The 22,844-nt window shown below is 41.8% G+C and overlaps 1 protein-coding gene across 1 annotated transcript; it reads left to right on the forward strand.

The window, feature by feature from the left end:
* Positions 1 to 17,999: 17,999 nt before the first annotated feature.
* Positions 18,000 to 22,496, forward strand: LOC128473402 (tubulin alpha chain). Its single transcript, XM_053455589.1, has 4 exons — positions 18,000 to 18,135; positions 20,672 to 20,894; positions 21,018 to 21,166; positions 21,269 to 22,496. Exons 1-4 carry the CDS (start codon positions 18,133 to 18,135, stop codon positions 22,241 to 22,243), a joined length of 1,350 nt encoding a protein of 449 aa, XP_053311564.1. The 5' UTR covers positions 18,000 to 18,132; the 3' UTR covers positions 22,244 to 22,496.
* Positions 22,497 to 22,844: the final 348 nt, after the last annotated feature.

A 22,844-nucleotide genomic window follows, 5' to 3' on the forward strand; every position in this document is an offset into this window, starting at 1 on the left:
TGGGGGCTACACAGTGCAGCTGTACCGGTACCCCACTAAGAGGGGGCAGGGGAGAAATAAAGCTCCAGTGGGATCTGGAGCTTTATTCTTAAATCTTAAATGTAAGACAAGACCAAGGACTTGATTAAGGTCTGTGAAAAATGGACATACTTGATGTGCCGAATGTTTCATATCTGCTTATGGCAATAACGGTGCAAGGACTTTGATGACAAAGATTCTACAGCCACACTGGTACGTGGAAAATTGCTTGTAATTGTTAATGTGCAAATGTAAACACAATGGACCGAGAACTGATCATTATTCTATGTGACAAATCATCACTTTCTATCACCTAATTTCTGTTGAGAAAATAACTCGTAAATAGAGTGTATATTGCCATGTTTCCATCACCATGGAAACTAAAGAACAACCCAATAGTGGCTAGTCCTTCATTACTTATTCAGAAGATCTCTTGTCACCAGTCATGTGTTACCATAGCAACCACAAGAGGTTGAGGGGGAGGTGATGCTAGCAAGTACCAGATGCTCATTACCATCGCTATTGTTCTCTGCATATTCTCTCCAGTAGGGGGTTATCACATAAATGCAAACCTGGGCAATCTGACCATGGAGTGCATAGAATGAGGGGTAAAAAAACAAAAAAAAAACACCTCCTTTATTTTATATTAAATGCAGGGAAACATCTACCAATAGAAAAACACCAAGATATGTCCTGTCAAGCAATCACTGAAAATGACACGACACAACATTAGGTAGGATAATAAAGTCTAACCTTGATGGTTCTGCTTTGCAGGATGATTTAGACAAGGGGACCGGGCAGACAAGTAGCAAATAAATTTCAATACAGATAAATGTAAAAAGTTATGCACTATGGGGGAGAAAACAACCACGCAACATATACATTAAATGGTATCTCCCAGAGATATGGTATCTCTCCTCTACTAAGGAGAAGGATTTACATATAACTGTAAGACAACAGACTTAGCAACAGTGCGCAATGCCAGTGAGCAGCTGCAAAGGCCAATAAGATATTGTCACGTATAAAACTGGGTATTGCCTCTTTTCAAATAAACGGTAACACCTCACCTTGAATTTGTGGTGCAAGTCTGGGCACGTTACTTGAAAACGACATTATAGAGCTAGAAAAAGTGAAAAGGAGGGCTAAAAAATTAATAAGGGGATTGGAAGATCTCAGTTACCAAGAGAGACTCAAAGAGTGGCATTTATATATTTTGAAGAAGGGGATATTATAACATTGTATAAATATGTGTAACGCCAATATAAAGAGCTTTCCAGTAAACTGTTCATTAACAGAAATGTACAAATGAACAGGAGGTCATCCTCTGAGACTGGAAGACAACAAAGGAAGGGATTCTTTACAATTAGGGCAACAAAAGTTTGGAATTCACTGCTTAGAGAGGTGCTTTTATAAAAAAAAAAAAGATGCCTTCAAAAGGAGCCTGGATATTTATTTTTTTTAGAAAAGTAGAACATACATGGGTAGAAATTATAGAATAAACATTAATATTTTAGAGCTTCTTGATCCAAGGAGAAATCCGACTGCATTTTGGGGGTCACAAAGGATTTTTCCCCTAAATAGCAAAATTCTGAAAATAACCTGACTTGGCTTTCCTTTGGTTCAAAAGCATGAAGGATATGTAGAAGGGTTGAACTTGATGGAGCTAGGTCTTTTAACCCAAATTACTGTTACTATGTAGCTCGCAGTTAAAGCACTAAAACACACTTGACCGCCACGCAAACATCTGATAAATATTTTACTAGCTTTTATTAAACCTGTGTCTATATGCAAATAGCATTGTTATAATTGCTACAGATAGTGCTTTTAATACATTTTTACATCACATAACCCACCTTCAATAAAGTGCAAAAGGGATGGATGCAAGTCCCTGAGATGTTGTTCCGAACAGCTGCCCTTTTGGAAAGAAGAAGAAAAAGCTGTCTCAAATTAGGTATTTTGCTTCTTGTGAGCCAGTAAGGACGCATGCAGTGTTTCCTCGACTCTCACAGGAAAATCCAGCTCAGCACGCAAGTGACTTGATGAGCCAAGCCTGGGCTCGGCTCTGCCCAACTCATACCATATAACATCTAATGTTGTATTAGGATTCCCTTTGTTTTAAATCTACTAACAAATTACTATTACACTTTGGAACAAAAGCTGGCTATATTGAATGTGTATATTTGGTTCCAAGATCTATGCTATTTTTCTCCATGAGTTACTTTGTCTGTAACTAATTAAACAAACATATGCAGTAGACTTGTGCATTCATATTCGGGCGAACATAAAGACGAACACGAAGGTTGTATTTTCGTTGTTCAGCCCGAATACTGAACATACGAACATGGCGGCGGCGGCCAACGTATATGAAGACACACAACACGAAGAATCTTCGTCTTCGTTTACTACCTTACCTACGCAGCATTGCAGGGGTTAATGGGAGCGGAAATCCTTAGGTTCGCCACCAGGAGTTAAAGGGCTGCGGGAACGACTTTATTGGTTGCCTGGCACAAAGCTTACTGCGTTAACCTCTTCTACAAAAAAACTAAGAAAAAAAAGAACACGAAGAATGTACGCGAATATTCGCCCGAACCGAATACAGGAACGGACGAATATTCGTGGAATACAAAGATTTTTTCTCCCCACAAAGACGAACAGGAAGAGTTGGCCAGCACCCAAGTCTAATATGCAGCACTGCCAAAAATAGAGTAGGAAGATCAATAGGGCCCATATTATATATGGAACTTACAGGGCCGGCCCAAGACAAAATGCTGCCTGGGGCGAAGTTTAAAATGCCGCCCTCCCCCATTATCTACACTTCCTCTCCCTGCCGCCCCCCCATTATGTACCCTTCCTCTCCCTGCCGCCCCCCCATTATCTACCCTTCCTCTCCCTGCTGCCCCACCCATTATCTACCCTTCCTCTCCCTGCCGCCCCCCTCCATTATCTACCCTTCCTCTCCCTGCCGCCCCCCCATTATCTATCCTTCCTCTCCCTCCCTCCCCCCCCGTACTTACCTTTAAACAGAGTCTCCCTGCTTGGTCTCGGTGCCGGTTTGTAATGCTGAGCGCCGGAAATGACGTCATCTTCTGGCGCTCAACATTACTACAAGCCGGCACCGGGACCGAGGTAGAGGGCTCGCATAGGAGAGAGAGAGGGGCGCCGAGCGGGTACTGACAACTTGGTAAGATAAAACCAGTCGGCGCCCCTTTAAAAAAAAAAAAGGGCTTGGGCTTGCCGCCCCTTCAAAAGTGGCGCCTGGAGCGGTTGCCCCACTCTCCTCCATTGTCGGGCAGGCCCTGGGAACTTATGTATATGCTTTGACTAGATAGAATTCTACACAACTAGGGCTTATTAATAGTCAAACCATACATGCTAATTCCTGAATTTGCTGGGACAGTCCTAACAACCAAGTGAATGTTCTGCCTATTGAGACTGCCTGCTTATGGGCACTATGCATGCAGAAAAGTAGATGTGGATGTTCCTTAGATTGGCAGAAGCACACATTATGTTACAAGCAAACCTGGGTTCCAGCGTGAGACCACCAAAACTTGGCAAGTATGGTCAAACCACTTAAATATATATTTTAAGCAAACTTGTTCAATGGATTGTGTTTAACATTGTTACTATAGATTTATCGAGCACCACCATATTCCACAGCGCTGTATGAAAAAGTAGCGCATCACATAACAACTTGGACCTACAGAAACAAAAGGTGAAGAGGGTCCTATACATTGTCCTAGACGTGTACATTTTTGCTAAGCCTCTCTTAGACTTAATGCCTGGCTTAACCCAAGAGGGGAGAAATTTTTTTTTTAAAGGCACCCACAACGGGATAAAATCTTTTTTCCTGTACCATTATTGTGTCCTTAAGGCCGTCACTTTTTCTGTTTAGAAATTTAACGAATATATATTTTAGATGTTACTAAAACCAGTTTGGACACAACACCAAAATAATTAAATTATAATAAAAATTCCTTTTAGTGGATTTATTGCAACAACTGCGTCTGCGTGAGCTCGGCTGCGGGTCTCCCATCCGCCCTGCAGAATGCACAGAGAGAAGCAAGCGTGTACGTTCTTCCGCAGTGTCTCTGCAGCAAGGGCGGGCCTGGACCCTTTGTAGACACAGGCGGTGATCTGAGACACAGCAAAAGGATGTGTAATGGAGGGGGATGGGTGACAAGGACTGCAATGCGGCAAAACCCTGCAGTAGAACAAGGGGAGGCGCAGCAACAAAAAAAAAACTCTGACAAAGCTTTTCTTTTTCTGTCTTCCACATATTTTAGTTTCTGAACACTTTCTTTTCACAGTGAATTAAATACTGATAAGAAAAAAAGGACGTGAGAATGGGAGAAGAAAAAAAAAACCCTGTAAAATAAAAGCTGGCACAATGCGCATGATATACAATTAGTGAATAAAGGTGATTAGGCGCTTTGTATAGCAATCGAGTGTAAGGGGTTAATGCAGCTCACTTTAATAAGTAGAAAACACCCCAAACTACTGTATTTTATAGGATCCTTATGCATAATATACCCCTCAATCCATCTGCACATTTTCCAATATATATATATATATATATATATATATATATGCAGAGTAATGTTTGTAGACATTGGCTCATAAATGTATATAAATGTATAGGGTTGCATTATTTGTTCACTGGAGACATGATAAGCCACCACGACATCTTAATTTTAATACAAGGCATGGACAGGGCACTGCCATAGCCCTGTAGCATGAATTATTCATAGAAGCTCTGATGGCATTAACCTTTTAAAGATGTTTTGGCTACGAGGCCTAATCCTACATATTAGGAGGACAAGCATCAAACTCCATTAAAAAAATTATACATAAAAGTACCCACCTTGGGTATAATCTGCAGCCTTGCAGTTGCCCTCCTCATTCATGGTGGAATGATTATTGGCACTGATTGGCTGCTTGAAGGAACCAATGAAGGTCACAGTACGCAATATAGCATAGGGTATTCTGGCTATTAGTCACTTAGAAGCAGCTGTGCATCTGCTATGGCTCATCAATAACCCCTGGGAAAGCAGATGGGATCAGCTTTTATTGTAGCAGGAAGCAGGCTCTGACCACTTATTTGTTTTTAGAGCTATGGATTCTATTCAATATAAAATGCAGTCCATATGTTCTGGTCTGGACTGTCCTGGAACCAGTATATGGACTAATAATAGATATTAAGGAAACACTAGCGAGACATATATGGTTTAAAGTGTAAACAAAATACCGGAGCTGTTTTTACTTGCATGTAGAATGGTGAAAACCCTGTTTAAATGCACGTTTCTGGGTTGGGCTTCCGTGAATTCCCCCCAGTATGTATTGTTGATAAGACAATAAGGTACAGTTAGCCGCCAGACACTGGCGGAGATGAGCGTTTGGATCATTCGCAGGCATGGGCTCAGTTTAGGGCGTTGGCTGCCTGCATTGCACTGACAGATGAATAGCACCAACATGCAGCTGTACAGGGCAGTAAGCATTGCTCTCAGCCAACGCTGCATATTTTGGAAGAGAAGAACACCCCCTCTTGTGGCAGGGAGTGATAGTAACACTTCAACAGCAGCTACAGTTTCACATGCAGAGAAGGGGCTATGAGCATGAGACTGGAAGAGAGAGAGGAGAGAGAGATGTGCGTACACACTGGTTTTAAGCTCAAATCACATCACCCATTTCCAGGACACATACACATTGTACATGCTGGGGGCCAGATGTACATCTGAGTAAATGATTCTCTTCCTTGAGTTTATACATCCCACATACTGCAGGGGGCAGCACTTTACCTGTGCTGGTCAGCAACATATGTCTTGGAAAAAATGGCTGGTGTGGTAAGTCAAACAGCTACTCATCTCCGAGATCTTTGGTAATATGAAGCGGACGGTATCTTCCCAGCTTAAGTCATTGTTCACTGCAAACAAAATGTGGCGGTGACCAGATGTACAGATACTCGCACAAAATACAATAAAAATGCGTCAAAACTCGGAAGTAGTGTTTTTGCATAAGTGTCACCATAAAATGTGATGCATATGAAAACTGCACATTATTTTAAAGACAACAGGACTGGCTTTGCCCTGGCAGTGATCTGACTGGTATGCTAGTCTGTTCAGCTGGCATGGAAGGGGTCAATCCTCCTAACTGTGTTGAGTATATGTTGTTTTCCATTTATCTCCCAGCTCTCATAGGTTTTGCTTAAACCAAAGTATTAACTCGACTATAAAATATATTAACTCGACTATAAAATATATATTTTTAATGATCTTCTTATAATCAAAGTCGTCTTTTATTCAGACCTCAGAACCGCAGCACAGCCGACTAATCCTAGGGGACACGGAAGCGAGAGAGCAACAAAACCAAAAACGGTGGCTTCGGTTTTTTTCCAATACGGTCATCTTATATTCAGGCCTTTTTTTTTTCATTAAGATCCACAGATGAGAGAGTGTCTTAAAATAGGCTCAAAACTCAAACTTAAGTATCTCCTCTGAAGCCAATGTCAGAGTCAAACATCTCCTGGTCACTAAAGTGCATGCACGCTATACTCACCGATACCAGATCCAGTGCAAGAGTTCCAGTGCAGGGGGTCTAATGACGGGAGCAGAAAAAATAACTTCCTTTTAGGAGACAATGGGAGCGCTTTCCTGCCACTTATTAGCTGCTTCAAGTAGCAAACAGCAGGGCAAACAAACAGGACCATGGAGAGGAGACACGATGCAGCGTCTCCTAAAAGGAAGTGGTTTTTACATGTTGAAGAAGGCACATCAAAGCACTCACAGTGTACTTTAATATGCATTCTTTATTGGTTAGTCTGCTTGGGATGAAATGTTTCTTACAAGTACTTTACGTTCAGATTTAGACAAATAAAATACATTCTTTACGATGCTTCAAAGCTTCAAAGACTTAAATGAATGAGAACCAGAGTCTCAAAATCAGATAAAACCCATTCAGTCTATCTAGTCTCCTGGTGTAAACCCCTTACTTTCTCCCTGGTTTTATATTGTGGATAGCCTTATGCCTACCCCATGCATGTTTAAATTCCCTTATTGTATTAATTAACACCACTTATGCTGGAAGGATGTTCCACTACTCTACTACCCTCTCCACCCCTATGTTACTAATAATCAATGACCAGCCTTCAGTAAAGCTGCCAGGACAGCTTCTTGTCAAATCCATATAGGAAACGTAAATATTTCATTCACGTCTAATAAATAGGTGGCTGGCTTATGCAATAGTGTCCTGGTCCCATAACTTCTAAACAGGAAACTGCAGATGGTAAGGAGAGGTTGACTGGAATGGCACTCAGTGGTCCAAGCAAACAAGTCAGGGATGGGCTAGGGATTAAATTTGTTCCTATCGCTTAAAAGCCTGTGGTCAATAAATGACGTATGGGTAGCCACACAGTAGGCTCTTACACTTTGCAGAATAGAACGAGCGGGAATTATGGCAAGTGAGAGGTGCCTTTGGGCACAGACAATTTGCACAGGCTGGCCCTCTGCATTTCCAAAGCAGCACACTGCATCAATGGTAGTCTGGGGCATGGGTACGGCGGCCTCTGTGCTTCAAAGCTTTTACAATAACTAAGTTCATTTATTAAAACTACCTAGAGCGTGTACTTTGTATCCCATTTAATTGTCTACAAAGTCTTCCTTAACTAATACAAAAACAATCAACATGTTAACAATAGGAACGAGATAATGGGGAGGACTAATTAGGTGATCATGAGAGGAAGAGGACGATGAGATAGAAACCCAACCTAGTTGATGAACTGAACCCAAATGAAGAGCTATTATTCTTGCCTTTTCCGTACAAGCAGACAGCCATGCAACATGTGACTAAAAAAAAGAGCTTCTTACTGGTTGATCCTGTCACATGACAAGAAGCAGGAAAGGGGCCCCATGCACAGAGTAGGTCCCCATCTGGACTCCGTGCACAGGAAGTAGTGTATTCATGCACTGCACACACACACACACACACACACACACACACACAAATTACAGTGCAGCAAGTGGGGGCATGTGGGGCAATTGCCCCTTGTTAATCCTCTGTCCACACATTAAGAGCCATGTTACTAAGCAGCGCACTGGCCTGTCGCACATTAGGCATGCCTTCGCAGTTCATATTTTTATTTATTTGTGCCTTTTTCCAAATATTTACCTCCAGACTGTGGTATACTGTTGCTTTAAGAAAGGACACTCTGGACTGTTTGTGGGGGAACTCTATGGTCAGTGGCCATTTTAAGTTTGAGTTCAGTTGACAGTTTGAATGTTATGTTTTGGATCTGAGCTGAATAAAGAACTGCTCTGTATAACTACCATCAAGTAGTGCTGGCTCCTGCTCTCCATGTTAAACACTACATACAGAAAACACTACACAGACATTTGCATGTCAGGTGGGTTTTAGAGATATATCCACCCGGAGGAGAAGAATCAGAGAAGAGAGAATAAGCAATATATTTTAGCCCCTCGTAACACTATTTATGAGGAATGGCCTATCCCAGTGAGCTTCTATTCCAAGAAGGGCCGAGTTGGCCCTGCGCAATACATAGTTAATGCGGGCAAATGACTGCAGTGTCTTATCTCCAACGGAACTATGCATTATTCAAAACCAGCTCGGCTCTTATTACAGAGATTGGGCCTTTCTAATGCACAGCATATAAGCGCGGGGGAATGTTCAACTGTCCCATATACAGGAGTGAATATGCCCTCTCTGTGTATTAGGTCACACCTTTTATTTTTTTCATTTCAACAACCATGCTACGTTGGAAAATAATTTATTAGTCTTTTATGGTATCATAATTAAAAAGCTTAAGCTGAATGTACAGCGGTCCTAAGTATTTGAGACACAATCCATTGATTTGTGGAGATCCTTAAAGAAAAAAGGATTTCTAAGTAACTCACAGTAAGGAAGAGGGAACGCTCAATATGATACACAAATGTATGCACTATGGTGGCAGGCATCGAAAACCAGGTATTAATTATGAATAAGTGTACCCTTACTAATGAAATCATTACAAATGTTTAGATTGTAAGCTCATCTGAGTTGGGTCTCTACCTTTTGTTTTTGTAAGCCCAACTTGCTATCTGATATGCGTTATTTGTTATGCCCTGTTTACCAATACATTCACATTGCAGAGTACAGATGCACTATATAAATTAATAATATCCACTTAAAATATAAATATAGAAACAGTGAATTTCATAGCAGATAACAACCATCTAGTCTGCCCATTTTCCCTGATGTAAGATTCAATCGGTCCTTGATCTTCTTTTAGATTCTGGATAGCTTTATGCCTATTCCATGCATGGTTAAATTCCACTTCTAATGGTAGGCTGTTCCATTTATCTACTACCCTATCAGTAAAGTAAAACTTGCTTACATTACATCTAAACCTCCGACTCTCTAGTTCTAGTCTATGACCTCTTGCTCTCCCACATTTGTGGCTTTGAAATGCTGCATTCTGTTCACCAAATATAATACCCCTTAACAGAGACTTTAAGACTTTCTTGCTGGCACTGGATTCCAGGTATGTATTTGTAGCTTTATTTCTACCAATGTCTGCATGATATGTTGTCTTTTTCCATCCATACATTTATTATATTTTGGATTTCTTTAATTCCACAACACCAACATTACACTATCTGCTATGATTTTATCTATGGAAATTGCCGTGCATATTAGCTACAACCAAATTCAAATACGCTTCTGGTGAACTCATAGTACAAAAGAGAAATGTAAATCTACTTTCAGGAGGTCTGATGGCACATTTGCCAGGCAAATAAAATTGGTTTACTATTATGGAGTGACAGATACACTATAAAGGACAAAATTATTGGGACACCTGGCATTACACCAACAGGGACTTTTGTGAGGTCAGGCACTAATGTTGGACGGGAAGGCTTGGCTCACAATCTCAGTTTCAGTTCATCCCAAAGGTGTTCGATGGCTGACTGACCGGCACAGAGCCATGACCTCAACCCCATTGAACACGTTTGGGGTGAACTGGAACGGAGATAGTAAGCCAGGCCTTCTTGTCCAACATCAGTGCCCGACCTCACAAAAGCTCTACTAGATGAATGGGTGAAGATTCCCACAGAAACACTCCAAAATTTGGAAATCCTTCCCGGAAGAGTGGAAGCTGTTATAGCTGCAAAGGGAGGACCAACTACATATTAATGTCTATGGATTTAGAAAGTCCCTGTCGGTGTAATGGTCAGGTGTCCCATGACTGTTGTTCATATAGTGTACATCTGCTGCATGCAGGGCCAGTCCCATGGTCAAAATATGTCTTTGGTGATGTCATCATTCATTGCATGTACTTGCTTATTGATATAGCAGAGGTTCTGGTAGCAGAACTAGCTCTGTTCCCCAGAAGCTTGCCTAGAATGCCTTGAATCCATATATTGGGGGTTATATATATAAAGGTATTGTAACTGCAAAAGTATCAAAAATGTTGGGTATTTTGTATGTGACACATGTTCCAAAAACTAGATCTATGAATGAAAAGACACACCAATCTATAAAATTATTCATTTGAGTCATATGTTGTTTACATAGTTTTTGCACCAAAAACATGCAACAAAATTATCTGACCACATCCTAAGTCACCCACATGTATAAAAGGTGTTCTGTATATACCACTATTTCATGAGCTGCATTGTGCATACCACGCATTTTTGACACATTTATACATGTTTAATAGCTGTGTAGTCGTGTCCTACTACTATAATGTTTCCCAGAATAGCCTTAAAAAGAAATTTGATATGTTCCTGCTGAAAATCAGCACTGAAGTAAGGAAAGGGTTAGCATGTAGTAACCAATTACCCTTAGCCATATTGTTAAGCAGGTATATAACCCCTACCTTCCCATGTCTCAGGTAGCTAATGTCTTAATTAGTCATACAAAAGGTAAACTGCTACTACACAAGCATTTAACACACACCTGCAGAAGAGTAGCTTTATGATTGGCTATCTATAAGTTCTGTTTTGGTAAAATAAAGCCTATTTTGTTAATTTCCCAGATAGCTCAATTGAAAATGCTAAAATACATTAAAGCGACAATCCGCTTTACTGCATATGATAGCTGAGTGGTCCCTTTAATTTCTTTGTGTGGTCCCCCTTGAAATATATGGGGGGGATCCTGCAGAATCCCTTCCTATAGCATTGGCCTCTCCTCCTATCCCCAACTCCTTAGCTTGCAGAAGATGCGTTTGGCTAAATTCATCACCTGCTGTCCGCACCTATGTGATCTAGGCGCTGCCAATTAACTTCAGTGTGCTTGCTTGCTGAGGGAGCTAATGAGACCCCTGTGTGCATGTACAGAAAGTAATCCAACTGTTTTAAGCTCTAGTGCTTTCCTTCCACTCTAATCAGTCAAGCAAGGCTATAGAAGGGTTATTGTACTGAAACTCCAGAGCTGCAGCTTTTTCTAAAGGTAAGTACTTTAATGTGTATTTTTTGTTGCTGAGACTTCATGGGTCATTAGGCTGTCTCTTTAATGTTGGTATTATTTATTTTCATTGTGCCATCATAGTTATTTATATGTAGTGGTAATTTCAAATCTCACATTTTTGGAGGGATTTTTGTAAGAAAAAATATTTAACATATTCTTTAATATTAAGGTTAATGAAGTACAGAGGCTTGAAAGTTTTTTTCTCTCTCAGATTTCTTTTGTGTGTTTGGGTGAAGTTGGCCACTATTCCGCCTAATCACCATACCCCCTTTTGTAAACGTTCTACTCTTTATCTACTCAAATGCTGCCAACAACTCTGCAACCTTTTAATGATTGAAAACGTGATTCTATGGAATCAGATTCTATGGCAGGATGCGTTTGAAGTTCATTTAAACTTTTGCAAAGCTGGGATGGCTGTATATAGCTAATATATCAAAAACACACATACTTCCCAAGAGTCCAGGATTTTGTGGGACAGCCCAAATTTTCAGACACTGTCTTGTGTAGCTGCTGCAATATCCCACCTGGGGTCTTCTGATCTCCACTGATGGCTCAGGAAGGTGTACTGTGACCTCCACTGTCACTCCCAAGCAGCCACCTTGCGGTGCTCTAATGAAGAGTGCCGCAGGATAACTTTTCTGGTAATCCCCCACTCCACCTCTGGCTGCACCCCCAGAACACATATACATATATACTGGGCATTTTTCCAGAACACATACATTTCATTGCTCCTCTGCAGTCCCACATACTGCAGAGTGGCAATGAAATGTATATGTGTTCTGGAAAAATGCCCAATATGGCAGCTGTGTGTTAAAGGGTTATTCCAGTCCCTTTTTGATGCATGGTGGAATCATTGTTTCTTATTTATGGGATTTAGAAAATGAGACCTCTGTCTTATTTCCCTCCTTCCCGTCCTGCTTCTCCCATACCATCACAAAGCACTTATTCATTAAGGACATGCAACGCCTCCTATTCTTAACCCTTTCAGTGCTAACCCAGTATTCTATATGTAGAAGTGGACCCAGGTTGCCATTCAAGTATCTCATTGATAGATCACAGCTCCTCAAGTTGGAAGAAAAAACAAAGTGGAAGTTCATGGAGTAGACAGCCTAATATGCAGTGATGAATTCTTGCCTTGGCCAACTCGGAGTGTAGCAGGTCTGGGGGGCATTAGCACCTCTGCTGCTGTTAAGTTGGATGGTCCCTCTGATCTCCGCAACCAGTCCATCTACGCTACAGAGGACGGTGCTCAGCAAGAATGACCTCTATATCTCTTTGCCCAGCACTCAGGATGGAGGTTGTGGAGTGAGCAGCTGGAGGCTGCACCCATCGTAAATATGTCACTGCTAATAGAGTGACAGCATGCTGTCTCTTTTGTGAGATCAGCTGGCTAGCATGCTGGAAAAACGTACATTGGCATGGACCGCATGTGCAATCAACATGCATATACCACAAGGGGATGAAATTGACCACCAAGAACTTAAGTTAGCTGCCTAAACTGACAAAATACTTTTTATCGCCACTCAGCTCAATACCTTTGGCAAAATCTTGGCTTTTGAATAATTAAACTTCACATCCAAGATCCTCAGCAGTGAGTTTGACAAACATTCTGGTATGCGGTTTCCTATTCAAATGGACACTCCTGCCATCATATGCAATTTAATACATATGAAAGCTAATTGGCCCTTTTAAAATGTGTCTCTGGTCCCACTTAACAATATATCAAGGGATTCCGAAATAATTTCTCACTGAACCTGTAGAATGATAGCTGGAGCTGACTGGTGGGGAGTACACCATGTTTGCACTCTGATGAACAGAAGATGTGTATGACTGAGCATATCTACAAACATAAGAACTGGGGGCGAGGAAAGCGGCAGATGAACGGGGTGGAGGGGTCTGGAAAATTTCTTTATGCATTTGTAAGGGGACACTTGGCTATCATGCACTTGCAGGATTGCAACATGCATATGATGGCTGGAATGTCCCTTTTAACAGAAGAATGCCACCTTCACTTCATAACTAAATAATGTTATTATAACTATCAATATCCATATAGTTGTTATGGAGATACTTGGTTTAAACACTTGCAACTAGCGACGCACAAGAAACATTGTGTTAAAATTGGTGCTGCATCACGAGGAAGATGCTGATGACAGCCTGGTCTTTCCTCTGTCAGCCTGCATCCCTGGCTCAGTGCTGAAACCGTGTGTTTACTTCTCACCAACCCAAATGTATTCAAATCAAATAATAGTGCAGTGTATAAAATAGTGTTTTGGGGGATGTTGATCATGAACTGGGTTTGTTTTTTAGCAGTGGCACCTATTCTGCAAAACCCCCCAGCTCAAATGCTGGCTCTGCAGAACTCAGTGGGCAGGGGTCCTTTCCCTGCCACTGATTGGCTCCAAAAAGCCACTGGGGAGGTAGGCAGCATAACCGTTCCTTTATTTTTCCATTCTGAAGTTCTCTCCCTTCCCCTCATCCACTAACCAACAATTTTAAAATAGGAGAGCCATATCTTAAATGATTGATCCTATAGATCCTGAGAACAGGAAGTTAGGAAGGCTGCTCCCATGGTATACATATAGGATGGGTTAATGCATATGTGGCTAAAAGTATGTAACATAGTAACATAGTTCATAAGGTTGAAAAAAGACCAAAGTCCATCAAGTTCAACCTATATACATATTGTGTCCCTACTGTGTTGATCCAGGGGAAGGCAAAAAACCCTTATGAAGCAGATGCCAATTGCCCCATACCAGGGGGAAAATTCCTTCCCGATTCCAAATATGGCAATCAGAATAAATCCCTGGATCAACATTCTGTCCCTATTAATCTAATATCCATAACTTGTAATATTATTGCTTTCAAGAAACACGTCCAGGCTCCTTTTGAACTCTTTTATTGAGTTTACCATTACCACTTCCTCTGGCAGAGAGTTCCATAGTCTCACCGCTCTTACTGTAAAGAACCCCCGTCTGTGCTGGTGTAGAAACCTTCTTTCCTCCAGCCGTAGAGGATGTCCCCTTGTTATAGATGCAGTCCTGGGTATAAATAGGTCCTGGGAGTGATATCTGTACTGCCCCCTTATATATTTATACATAGTTATTAAGTCCCCCCCTAAGCAGTCTTTTTTCCAAACTAAATAACCCTAATTCTGATAATCTTTCTGGGTACTGTAGTCCTCCCATTCCCCTTATTACTCTGGTTGCCCGTCTTTGAACCCTCTCCAGCTCCACTATATCTTTCTTGTACGCTGGTGCCCAGTACTGTACACAGTGGACACCTCGCCTAATTATTTAAGAGTTAAGGTGTTTCAGACACACCCATAGCTAACAGGTGTATAAAATCAAGCACATAGGCATGATGTCTTCAGAAACATTGGCAGTAGATTGGTTTGTATATTAATGTCCAGTGAAAGGCTGGCTCCTTCTGGCCCGGGGGCAAGTAAAGTCAAGTGGGCCCCCTCACCCTCTTGTGCTTGTCCACTACTTGGTAATGCAAATGGACACTGGCACGCATATTTACACACCAACACATACTCTTGCTCATACACACTCCCTCTGAAACTTACACAGCTCGGGCACTCTTACACCTGCATGCACACCGGTGTTACGCAATCCTGATTCTCCATGTTGGAATGGGCCTTTGTTAAGACTTTTGGACTTGCCCAGGGGGCAATTGCCTCCTTGCCACTCTTAACATCCATGGTTTTGGAAGGGGACGTCCAGCAAGCACATATAGGTGTTAGTCACTTTTGGTCATATAGTGTGTGTTATTTATGTGTGTGTGTGTATAATCTCTATCATTTAAACCTAAACAAAATACGTAGATTTTATTTAGTGTACAGAACTACATAATGTAACATCGACTAAGGCATCCTGAGTATGAAGAATCAAGAATGTGGCTGTGCTGTAAAATGAGGCCTTTCATGAACCTTTTTTATGAAACAAAGTAACCCTTTCTGATCATGTAACCTTTAAACATTCCTGTGACTCAGACTGTTCCAACTGCCTGCGTTTGTCTATATAACTGTGAAAGCTGAATTTTTGAGGCCCAGCTAAGAGGGATCCTGTAGCTAGGAAAACGGCTGATACCAAAGTGCTCTGTCACTCTGGATAAATGCAGGCTCCTCCCTGTGTAAGAAAATCAGTGGTGAGAAAAATTTAATGTAACACAATCAGTCTTCAATCAGAATATCGTATTCACAAAATGCCATTAAATACTATATATAAAAAACGAAAGTGTGATGCTAAATGGCACAATTTAAAATGTATTAATCATATTAACGTGTGTGTGTGTATATATATATATATATATATATATATATATATATATATATATATATATATATATATATATATATATATATATATATATATATATATATATATATATATATATTATATAGGCAAACAATGCACTTCTGTTATCCCCCTCACAAGTTAAACCATGTAGAAACTTGTGTGGCCTAAATTTCATTTTCAAACATTCTGGCAATTCTCAGCCCTACTGACGCAAACTCTAGCACACAGAGTACTCTTAGCTGCATAGACCCTTTTACAATTATAATGACCACTCTGATTAAAACTCAAATCCAACTAGCCACTCTTACACACACTGTACTCAGCCAAGCAAGTGTACAAACACAAATCCCACACTCAGTCAAACTAATGCAGACATTTCTGAAACATGCACTCAACACATCTCAATCAAACATGATGGCACATTCGGACAGCTAGGTTACTTTTGGTAACCTAACTATTCCTAACTATTGAGTAACGCGTTTCAGCCACAACCATTGCTAACAGGTATATAAAATCAAGCACATAGGCACCCATCTCCATAGACAAGCATTGGCAGCAGGGCTGCCAAGTGCTGAAGCATGTAAAAATTGTCTGTCCTCTGTTGCATCACTCACTAGAGTTCCAAAATGCCTCTGGAAGCAACATCAAAGCAAGCAATGCATTTGGGTGGCCGAGCAGCTGCACTCAAGCCGAAGATCACTCTGCGTAATGCCAAGCGTCACCTGGAGTGCTGTAAAGCACATCACTGCTGGACTATGCAGCAGTGCAAATGTGTTCCCTGGAGTGATGAATCGCGCTTCACTTTCTTCACTAATGGACAAATCTAGGTTTGGAGGATGCCATGACTGTCTATACCTGGGAACTCTCCGGGTTTCGCCAGTTTTTGACATTAACACCAAAGATTATTTCTTGATTTATAAAGATTTCAAAAAAGTCTTTAGAAGCCATTGCATGTACCGTATTTAAAAAAATGGCTGGGGGCGGTCTGACAATATGTTAAATTTAATACTAATCTCAAAAGTAGCATCAGTGCTACTTCATGTGATAATTCTACTTCTTAGGAAAACCGACTTAACGCTTCAATTTTATTATGAAATTAAGCAAGTCGGCCAGTGACTCAATGATAAACAGTAGATAATCGTAGAGCAATCATAAAATACCCCATAAAACTGTCTGTATAGTACTGGTACACCTAGATGCCTAATTAAAACACCTATGAAAATTAATAGGATTGTCTTGAGAGTTCTTTACGTTGGCAAGGAAGGAAAGCATTGGGATTATGCAATTGTGCTTGCTCAACTCATGTGAGCCTGAGTGCATGCTCAGAACACCCAGTGGCGCTTGCTTCTTAGGGACAGCATCCACAAGTAAAGGAAATACAAAACAATTGTCAGTGAATCACCATTTGTAAATAGGCATTGTCCCATCTTCCTAATCACATGAACGCGTTCTTAATCATGTTTAATCATTGTTCCACGTTGGTGAAAGCTAATTGGTTGTAGCAATCTTTGTAATTGAAGGGATTACCTCAGAACAGGAAACTGACACCTTTCACATCATTTACTGTTACTCTCAGGGAAGCAGAGAACAAAACAGATGGCTGAAAATCCAAGAGCATGCGCTATATCTATAGGTGAATCGAGTTATTGGGTATTGCTACAGTCTGTGAAGGCAGCAGCATGAGCTGCCATGTTTAATCTTATCTCGGATCTCTATTTCGGAAGTGTTACTCGGTGACATATATAACGTTTTAAGATTAATATAATTCCTTTAAACCTTTGAAGGTGGAATATGAAGGCATCTACATACGCCTCCTCGTTACCGGTTTTTAGGTATGAATGGCTTGTTGTGTATTACGGAAATTCAGCCCCACAAGTTGCTGGCTTTGGCACAGTGGTGTTAGAGGTTATTACCATGTATGGTGTAGATGCCGGAGAGAGTTGTACCGCCTGTGCACGGCTGATAAGCCCCCTGCCCCTGCCCTCTCGGCACATACAGCAAGCGAAATACACAAACCAGCGATATATATCAACCCTACTTTTGGGAAGCCCACGTGACAGGCTTGCGAAGGAGCCAAGCCCACCCACTTCCGCCGCTACTCTACCCTATTGCTTACGTGTTCTTTCGAATGTTCGAACAGACCAATCACACCATACTGCAAAACAACTGCACCATCAAATGAAAGGGATCCGCCCCTGCAACGTCACGGACAGAAAGTTGTTAAAAAGGTGCCGCCCCGCGCGCATTCCTGGGCAGATCTTACCGAGACTCCTAACTGTCGGTCGGTGAGAAGCCAAGACTTTCCTATTTCCCGAACGCCGGCTTTTGCTTTGTAGAGTTATAACATCAAAGAAACATGGTGAGTACATCTACGCTAAAGCTGCTGCGTTATGCCAAACAAAGCGCGCTACCAGCTTTCGTTAAACACCCGCCCGTTTCCCTGTTATTCACGTAGGCGGTATGTTTAAGGCGGAAAGTGGACGGATAACGCATGAAACGCGGTAGGAGCAGTGGGTGGTTAGTCTTGTGTGGGAAAGGAAACGGATGGTTGATCTGTGTATGCGGTAAATGCAGGGCGCCCCTGACGTGATGGAGGCTGTGGTCCTAATTAATCACCAAACTAACCCATCTTTAAGACGTTAACGTAAATGTGTACGTCTGGAATAGGTGTTGGCCGCTCATCGGTTGTGTCCGTTAGCGTGTGCCACGCCTCAATAGCTGTGGCGCAGCACGTGCTCGGACTACCTGTCGTTGCGCTCTCCATTATGTAACTACTTTTCATTATCGGGGCTTATTTTTTATTTTTATGTAATATGCGTCACTGGTGTCTGCATACTCCGTTACAATTAAAATCTAATAACGGGTCTTGCCGGTTTGTGGCGCATGTTTTCGGAAAATATTCTTTACTGATTTTCATGCCTCTAATAGCGCATGTTGGCCCCTGAGCGGGCACGGAAAGGCTTAGGCGTAAAGGAATAATGTTTCCGTCTATTTGTTAGAACAATACAGTTCCTCAGCGGCTCGTTGCGGTTTCATTCAGTCCGTCTCGCGGTAAAGATTCCCGAGTAATTTGCCGATAGCCCCGCCCGTACCAGTAATGGCTCTGCTGTATGTGTGGCGTACCGATAAAATGGACCTGCCTTCATACTCGCATTCGATTGGCTGGCTTAAACCGGCTGATTCGGGTAACGTTAAGGCTCAACTAATCATTTATAAGAATGCGGAGGGGGTTAACGTACCAGCGAGGCTGCACTGCGCACGTGCTAAGGCGCGTGGAGTGATGTCATTGTTCTCTTACCTGCGCGTAAACGCCTAATCTGCTGAATCACTCGGTACTAAAGCATTTCCTGGTGCAGGCCGCAGACGGTCACTTACTGGCGCGCAACCCCCCCTGCCACTAAGGATGGCTAGTAATTACAAATGTGCATCTTGATTGACAGGCTGATTATTATGGGATGACATAAAGAATAGCTAATCTATCGGCTTTCTTCCACTCCAACAAAGGCAGCTCAGCCCAACATGCAGCCAAATGTTGTAAAGCAGAGATAATGAGATCAATGATCTGTTAAGATCAGATGGACATGAAGTGGTAAATTATAGGAATATTCTAAATAAATGTAACACTCCAGCATGTGTTTAATGTTAATGGGGAATTTATGGGCGTGACGGGCATGTGGTTTGATGATGGCATCTAAGGAAAATCTTATTCCATCTTTTAGCCTCCAAATAAATTAGCCACTCTGACAATATGCTACAAGATTGCAAATGCCCCACAAGAGGAGGGTGGTTTTTCCCCTTTACCCCCTTCACCTTTATCATTTGGGGAGGGTACATTGTGAGTGGGGTGTTTACTACCAGTCATCCAGTAAAGTAAAGTGCTTTGTTTGAGCAGAAAGGTTTAAGCAAGGCTTTGTGACCTCATCTTTGTCGGCCTAACCGTTAATGGCGGCTGTTTCCTGATTCATACTGCAGCGCGGTGAAGATGTTGATGCGTTTAGTTCTGTTTTGTTGGTGCGTAGTTAATCCTGTTGGTGCTGGCCTGACATTCCTTGTTGAGTCAGTGTTAAGAAATCTGCTGGTTTCAGCTGGTTTGAAGCGTGGAACAACATTAGTATGTGAAGCATATGATTAAGCGGCTGCTTTGTTGAACAATGGGGGCAGACAAATCATTGGAACAACATTCATCAACGGAGCTTTGTAGGATGGATGGGAGGGGACAGGACATATTTTGGAGCGGGATAGAACTAGTTACATAGTAACCGCAGCCGTCTGGCTGCATGAAGAAAAAGCTTCATTATGCACAGCGCACACAGTTCATTGCAAAGCTAGAACAGACTTGAAAACACGAATAGCACATCCAGTATCTGCCGGTTTTCTGCATTAGAATCCTAACAAAATGGCTCTTGAAGGTGGTAACAGTGGGGTGTAACAAAGCCATCGTATTTGTTTAAAACTTAGATAATGCAAGTGTTTTTCATACTCTGGAAAATTTACAGACTAATTAATAGTAATGTGATGGTGCTTCCTAGTGGAGCACTGTATCTGATTTGGAAGCCCACTTTACTCGGTCCCACAGGAATACTACGGAGCACTAATGGTTCCTGTCAGAATGCCATTTGAATAGTTATTAATTTCACTGGTCTGAATAGAGCTCTTAGGAAAAGACGATGGTCAAAAGAATGGTATGCTTTGTCTCCTACGTCACAGATCTCTGCCTTCCTCATAGTGTGGCAAAAAAAAACCCACAACACATGTGTCCCAAGCTAATGCCAATTGGAATCTATAAATCTAATAAAGCAACCGTCTGAAGTCTGAAATTATGCCAAGTTGTGTAACGTATGTACAATCATTTCACAGGAACATTTAACAGTTAATACCTGTCACTTTTCCCACAGCGTGAGTGCATCTCTATACACGTTGGTCAGGCTGGTGTGCAGATCGGCAATGCCTGCTGGGAGCTGTACTGTCTGGAACATGGCATTCAGCCTGATGGGCAGATGCCCAGTGACAAAACCATTGGAGGAGGTGACGATTCCTTCAACACATTCTTCAGCGAGACTGGAGCTGGGAAACACGTCCCTAGGGCTGTGTTTGTAGATCTGGAGCCAACTGTCATTGGTGAGTAGATAAAACTTTGCTGGTTAAAATCTGTAACGGAAGCAAGTGAGAGGAATTAAGCATGTTGCACACGATACACTTTGAATATATTATATAAGGCACATTTCCCTTCTCCATCTGTAGATGAGGTTCGTACTGGTACATACCGTCAGCTGTTTCACCCAGAGCAACTTATTACTGGGAAGGAAGATGCTGCCAACAATTATGCCCGTGGACACTACACAATTGGCAAGGAAATTATTGACTTGGTGCTGGACAGGATCCGCAAACTGGTAAGTCCATGAAATAATTAATAAATAAAAAAATTTGGTAAGTAACTGGAAAACTCCAGCGATATGACTCTTTTTCTGTCTCTTCCCCCTTCCCCTTCACAGGCTGACCAGTGCACAGGTCTTCAGGGTTTCCTGGTCTTTCACAGCTTTGGTGGTGGTACTGGTTCTGGTTTCACCTCCCTGCTGATGGAACGTCTCTCTGTTGATTATGGGAAGAAGTCAAAACTTGAGTTTGCCATCTATCCAGCACCACAGGTCTCAACAGCTGTGGTTGAGCCCTACAACTCCATCCTTACCACCCACACCACATTGGAGCACTCAGACTGTGCCTTCATGGTGGACAATGAGGCCATCTATGACATCTGCCGTAGAAACCTAGATATTGAGCGTCCCACCTACACCAATCTGAATCGCCTTATCAGTCAGATAGTGTCCTCTATTACAGCCTCTCTCAGATTTGATGGTGCGCTGAATGTAGATCTTACTGAATTCCAGACCAACTTGGTGCCCTATCCCCGTATTCACTTCCCTCTGGCTACATATGCCCCAGTTATCTCAGCAGAGAAGGCTTACCATGAGCAGCTCACTGTAGCTGACATAACAAATGCCTGCTTTGAGCCAGCTAACCAGATGGTGAAATGTGACCCACGTCACGGTAAATACATGGCTTGCTGCCTGCTGTACCGTGGTGATGTGGTTCCTAAAGATGTTAACGCTGCTATTGCCACCATTAAGACAAAGCGTAGCATTCAATTTGTAGACTGGTGTCCAACTGGTTTCAAAGTAGGCATTAACTATCAGCCCCCAACTGTGGTTCCAGGTGGTGACCTGGCCAAGGTCCAGCGTGCTGTGTGCATGTTGAGCAACACCACTGCAATTGCTGAGGCCTGGGCCAGACTGGACCACAAGTTTGACCTTATGTATGCCAAGCGTGCCTTTGTGCACTGGTATGTGGGTGAGGGTATGGAGGAGGGAGAGTTCTCTGAGGCCCGTGAAGACATGGCTGCCCTGGAGAAGGATTATGAGGAGGTTGGTGCTGATAGCGCTGATGCAGAAGATGAAGGTGAAGAGTATTAGACTTGTTGCTTGAAATGAGCTTTTTCTTTCTGTTGCTGAAACTCCCAATCTGAAGTCTAATTTTTTTAAATAAAGTGCCATTTTAAATGTGGCTAAGAAATGTATGTTTTCTGTAGTGTCTAATTTGGTGAAAAACTGCCAGACAAAGTCAACTGTTCGCATAAAAGTACTTACCTAGGGTCAGAAAACAGTATTTTATTTTCTTCATTCAAGACGTTCTAGTCACGTTTAATAAAGCTAATTAAAATACTGATGCTGTGGTGAGACCTAAGTTACTAAAATGTATTTTTAAAACGAAAAAAATACTTGGAACACAAAACACTTCATGTACATTTTAGCCATGAATTGGCACATAAGATTATTTGGGTCATTAAACATCTAGTCATCAATCCTAAATGTCCTGGTCTATTGGCAATTACTGATGTCCTTCATATGGTACAGATGTCAAGTTCTACAGTTTGCTTCCTGTCAATTTAATGTTTAATTTAACTATCAATATCCATGCACGTAGGTCATAAGACTGCTGTAGAACTCTTAAGCTTCATTTAAAACATGCAAGACTAAAGGAGAAAGTTTCAAAGGGAAATAGTTAATGGGGTTA

Source organism: Spea bombifrons, chromosome 2, assembly GCF_027358695.1.
Source record: "Spea bombifrons isolate aSpeBom1 chromosome 2, aSpeBom1.2.pri, whole genome shotgun sequence".
NCBI lineage: Eukaryota > Metazoa > Chordata > Amphibia > Anura > Pelobatidae > Spea > Spea bombifrons.

What these genes read in the sequence shown, in the direction of transcription:
- LOC128473402 (XM_053455589.1), top strand. An exon ending in TCTGGAGCCAACTGTCATTG is followed by an intron (nt 20,895 to 21,017) that starts GTGAGTAGATAA and finishes CTCCATCTGTAG; the next exon opens with ATGAGGTTCGTACTGGTACA. An exon ending in TGGACAGGATCCGCAAACTG is followed by an intron (nt 21,167 to 21,268) that starts GTAAGTCCATGA and finishes TCCCCTTCACAG; the next exon opens with GCTGACCAGTGCACAGGTCT.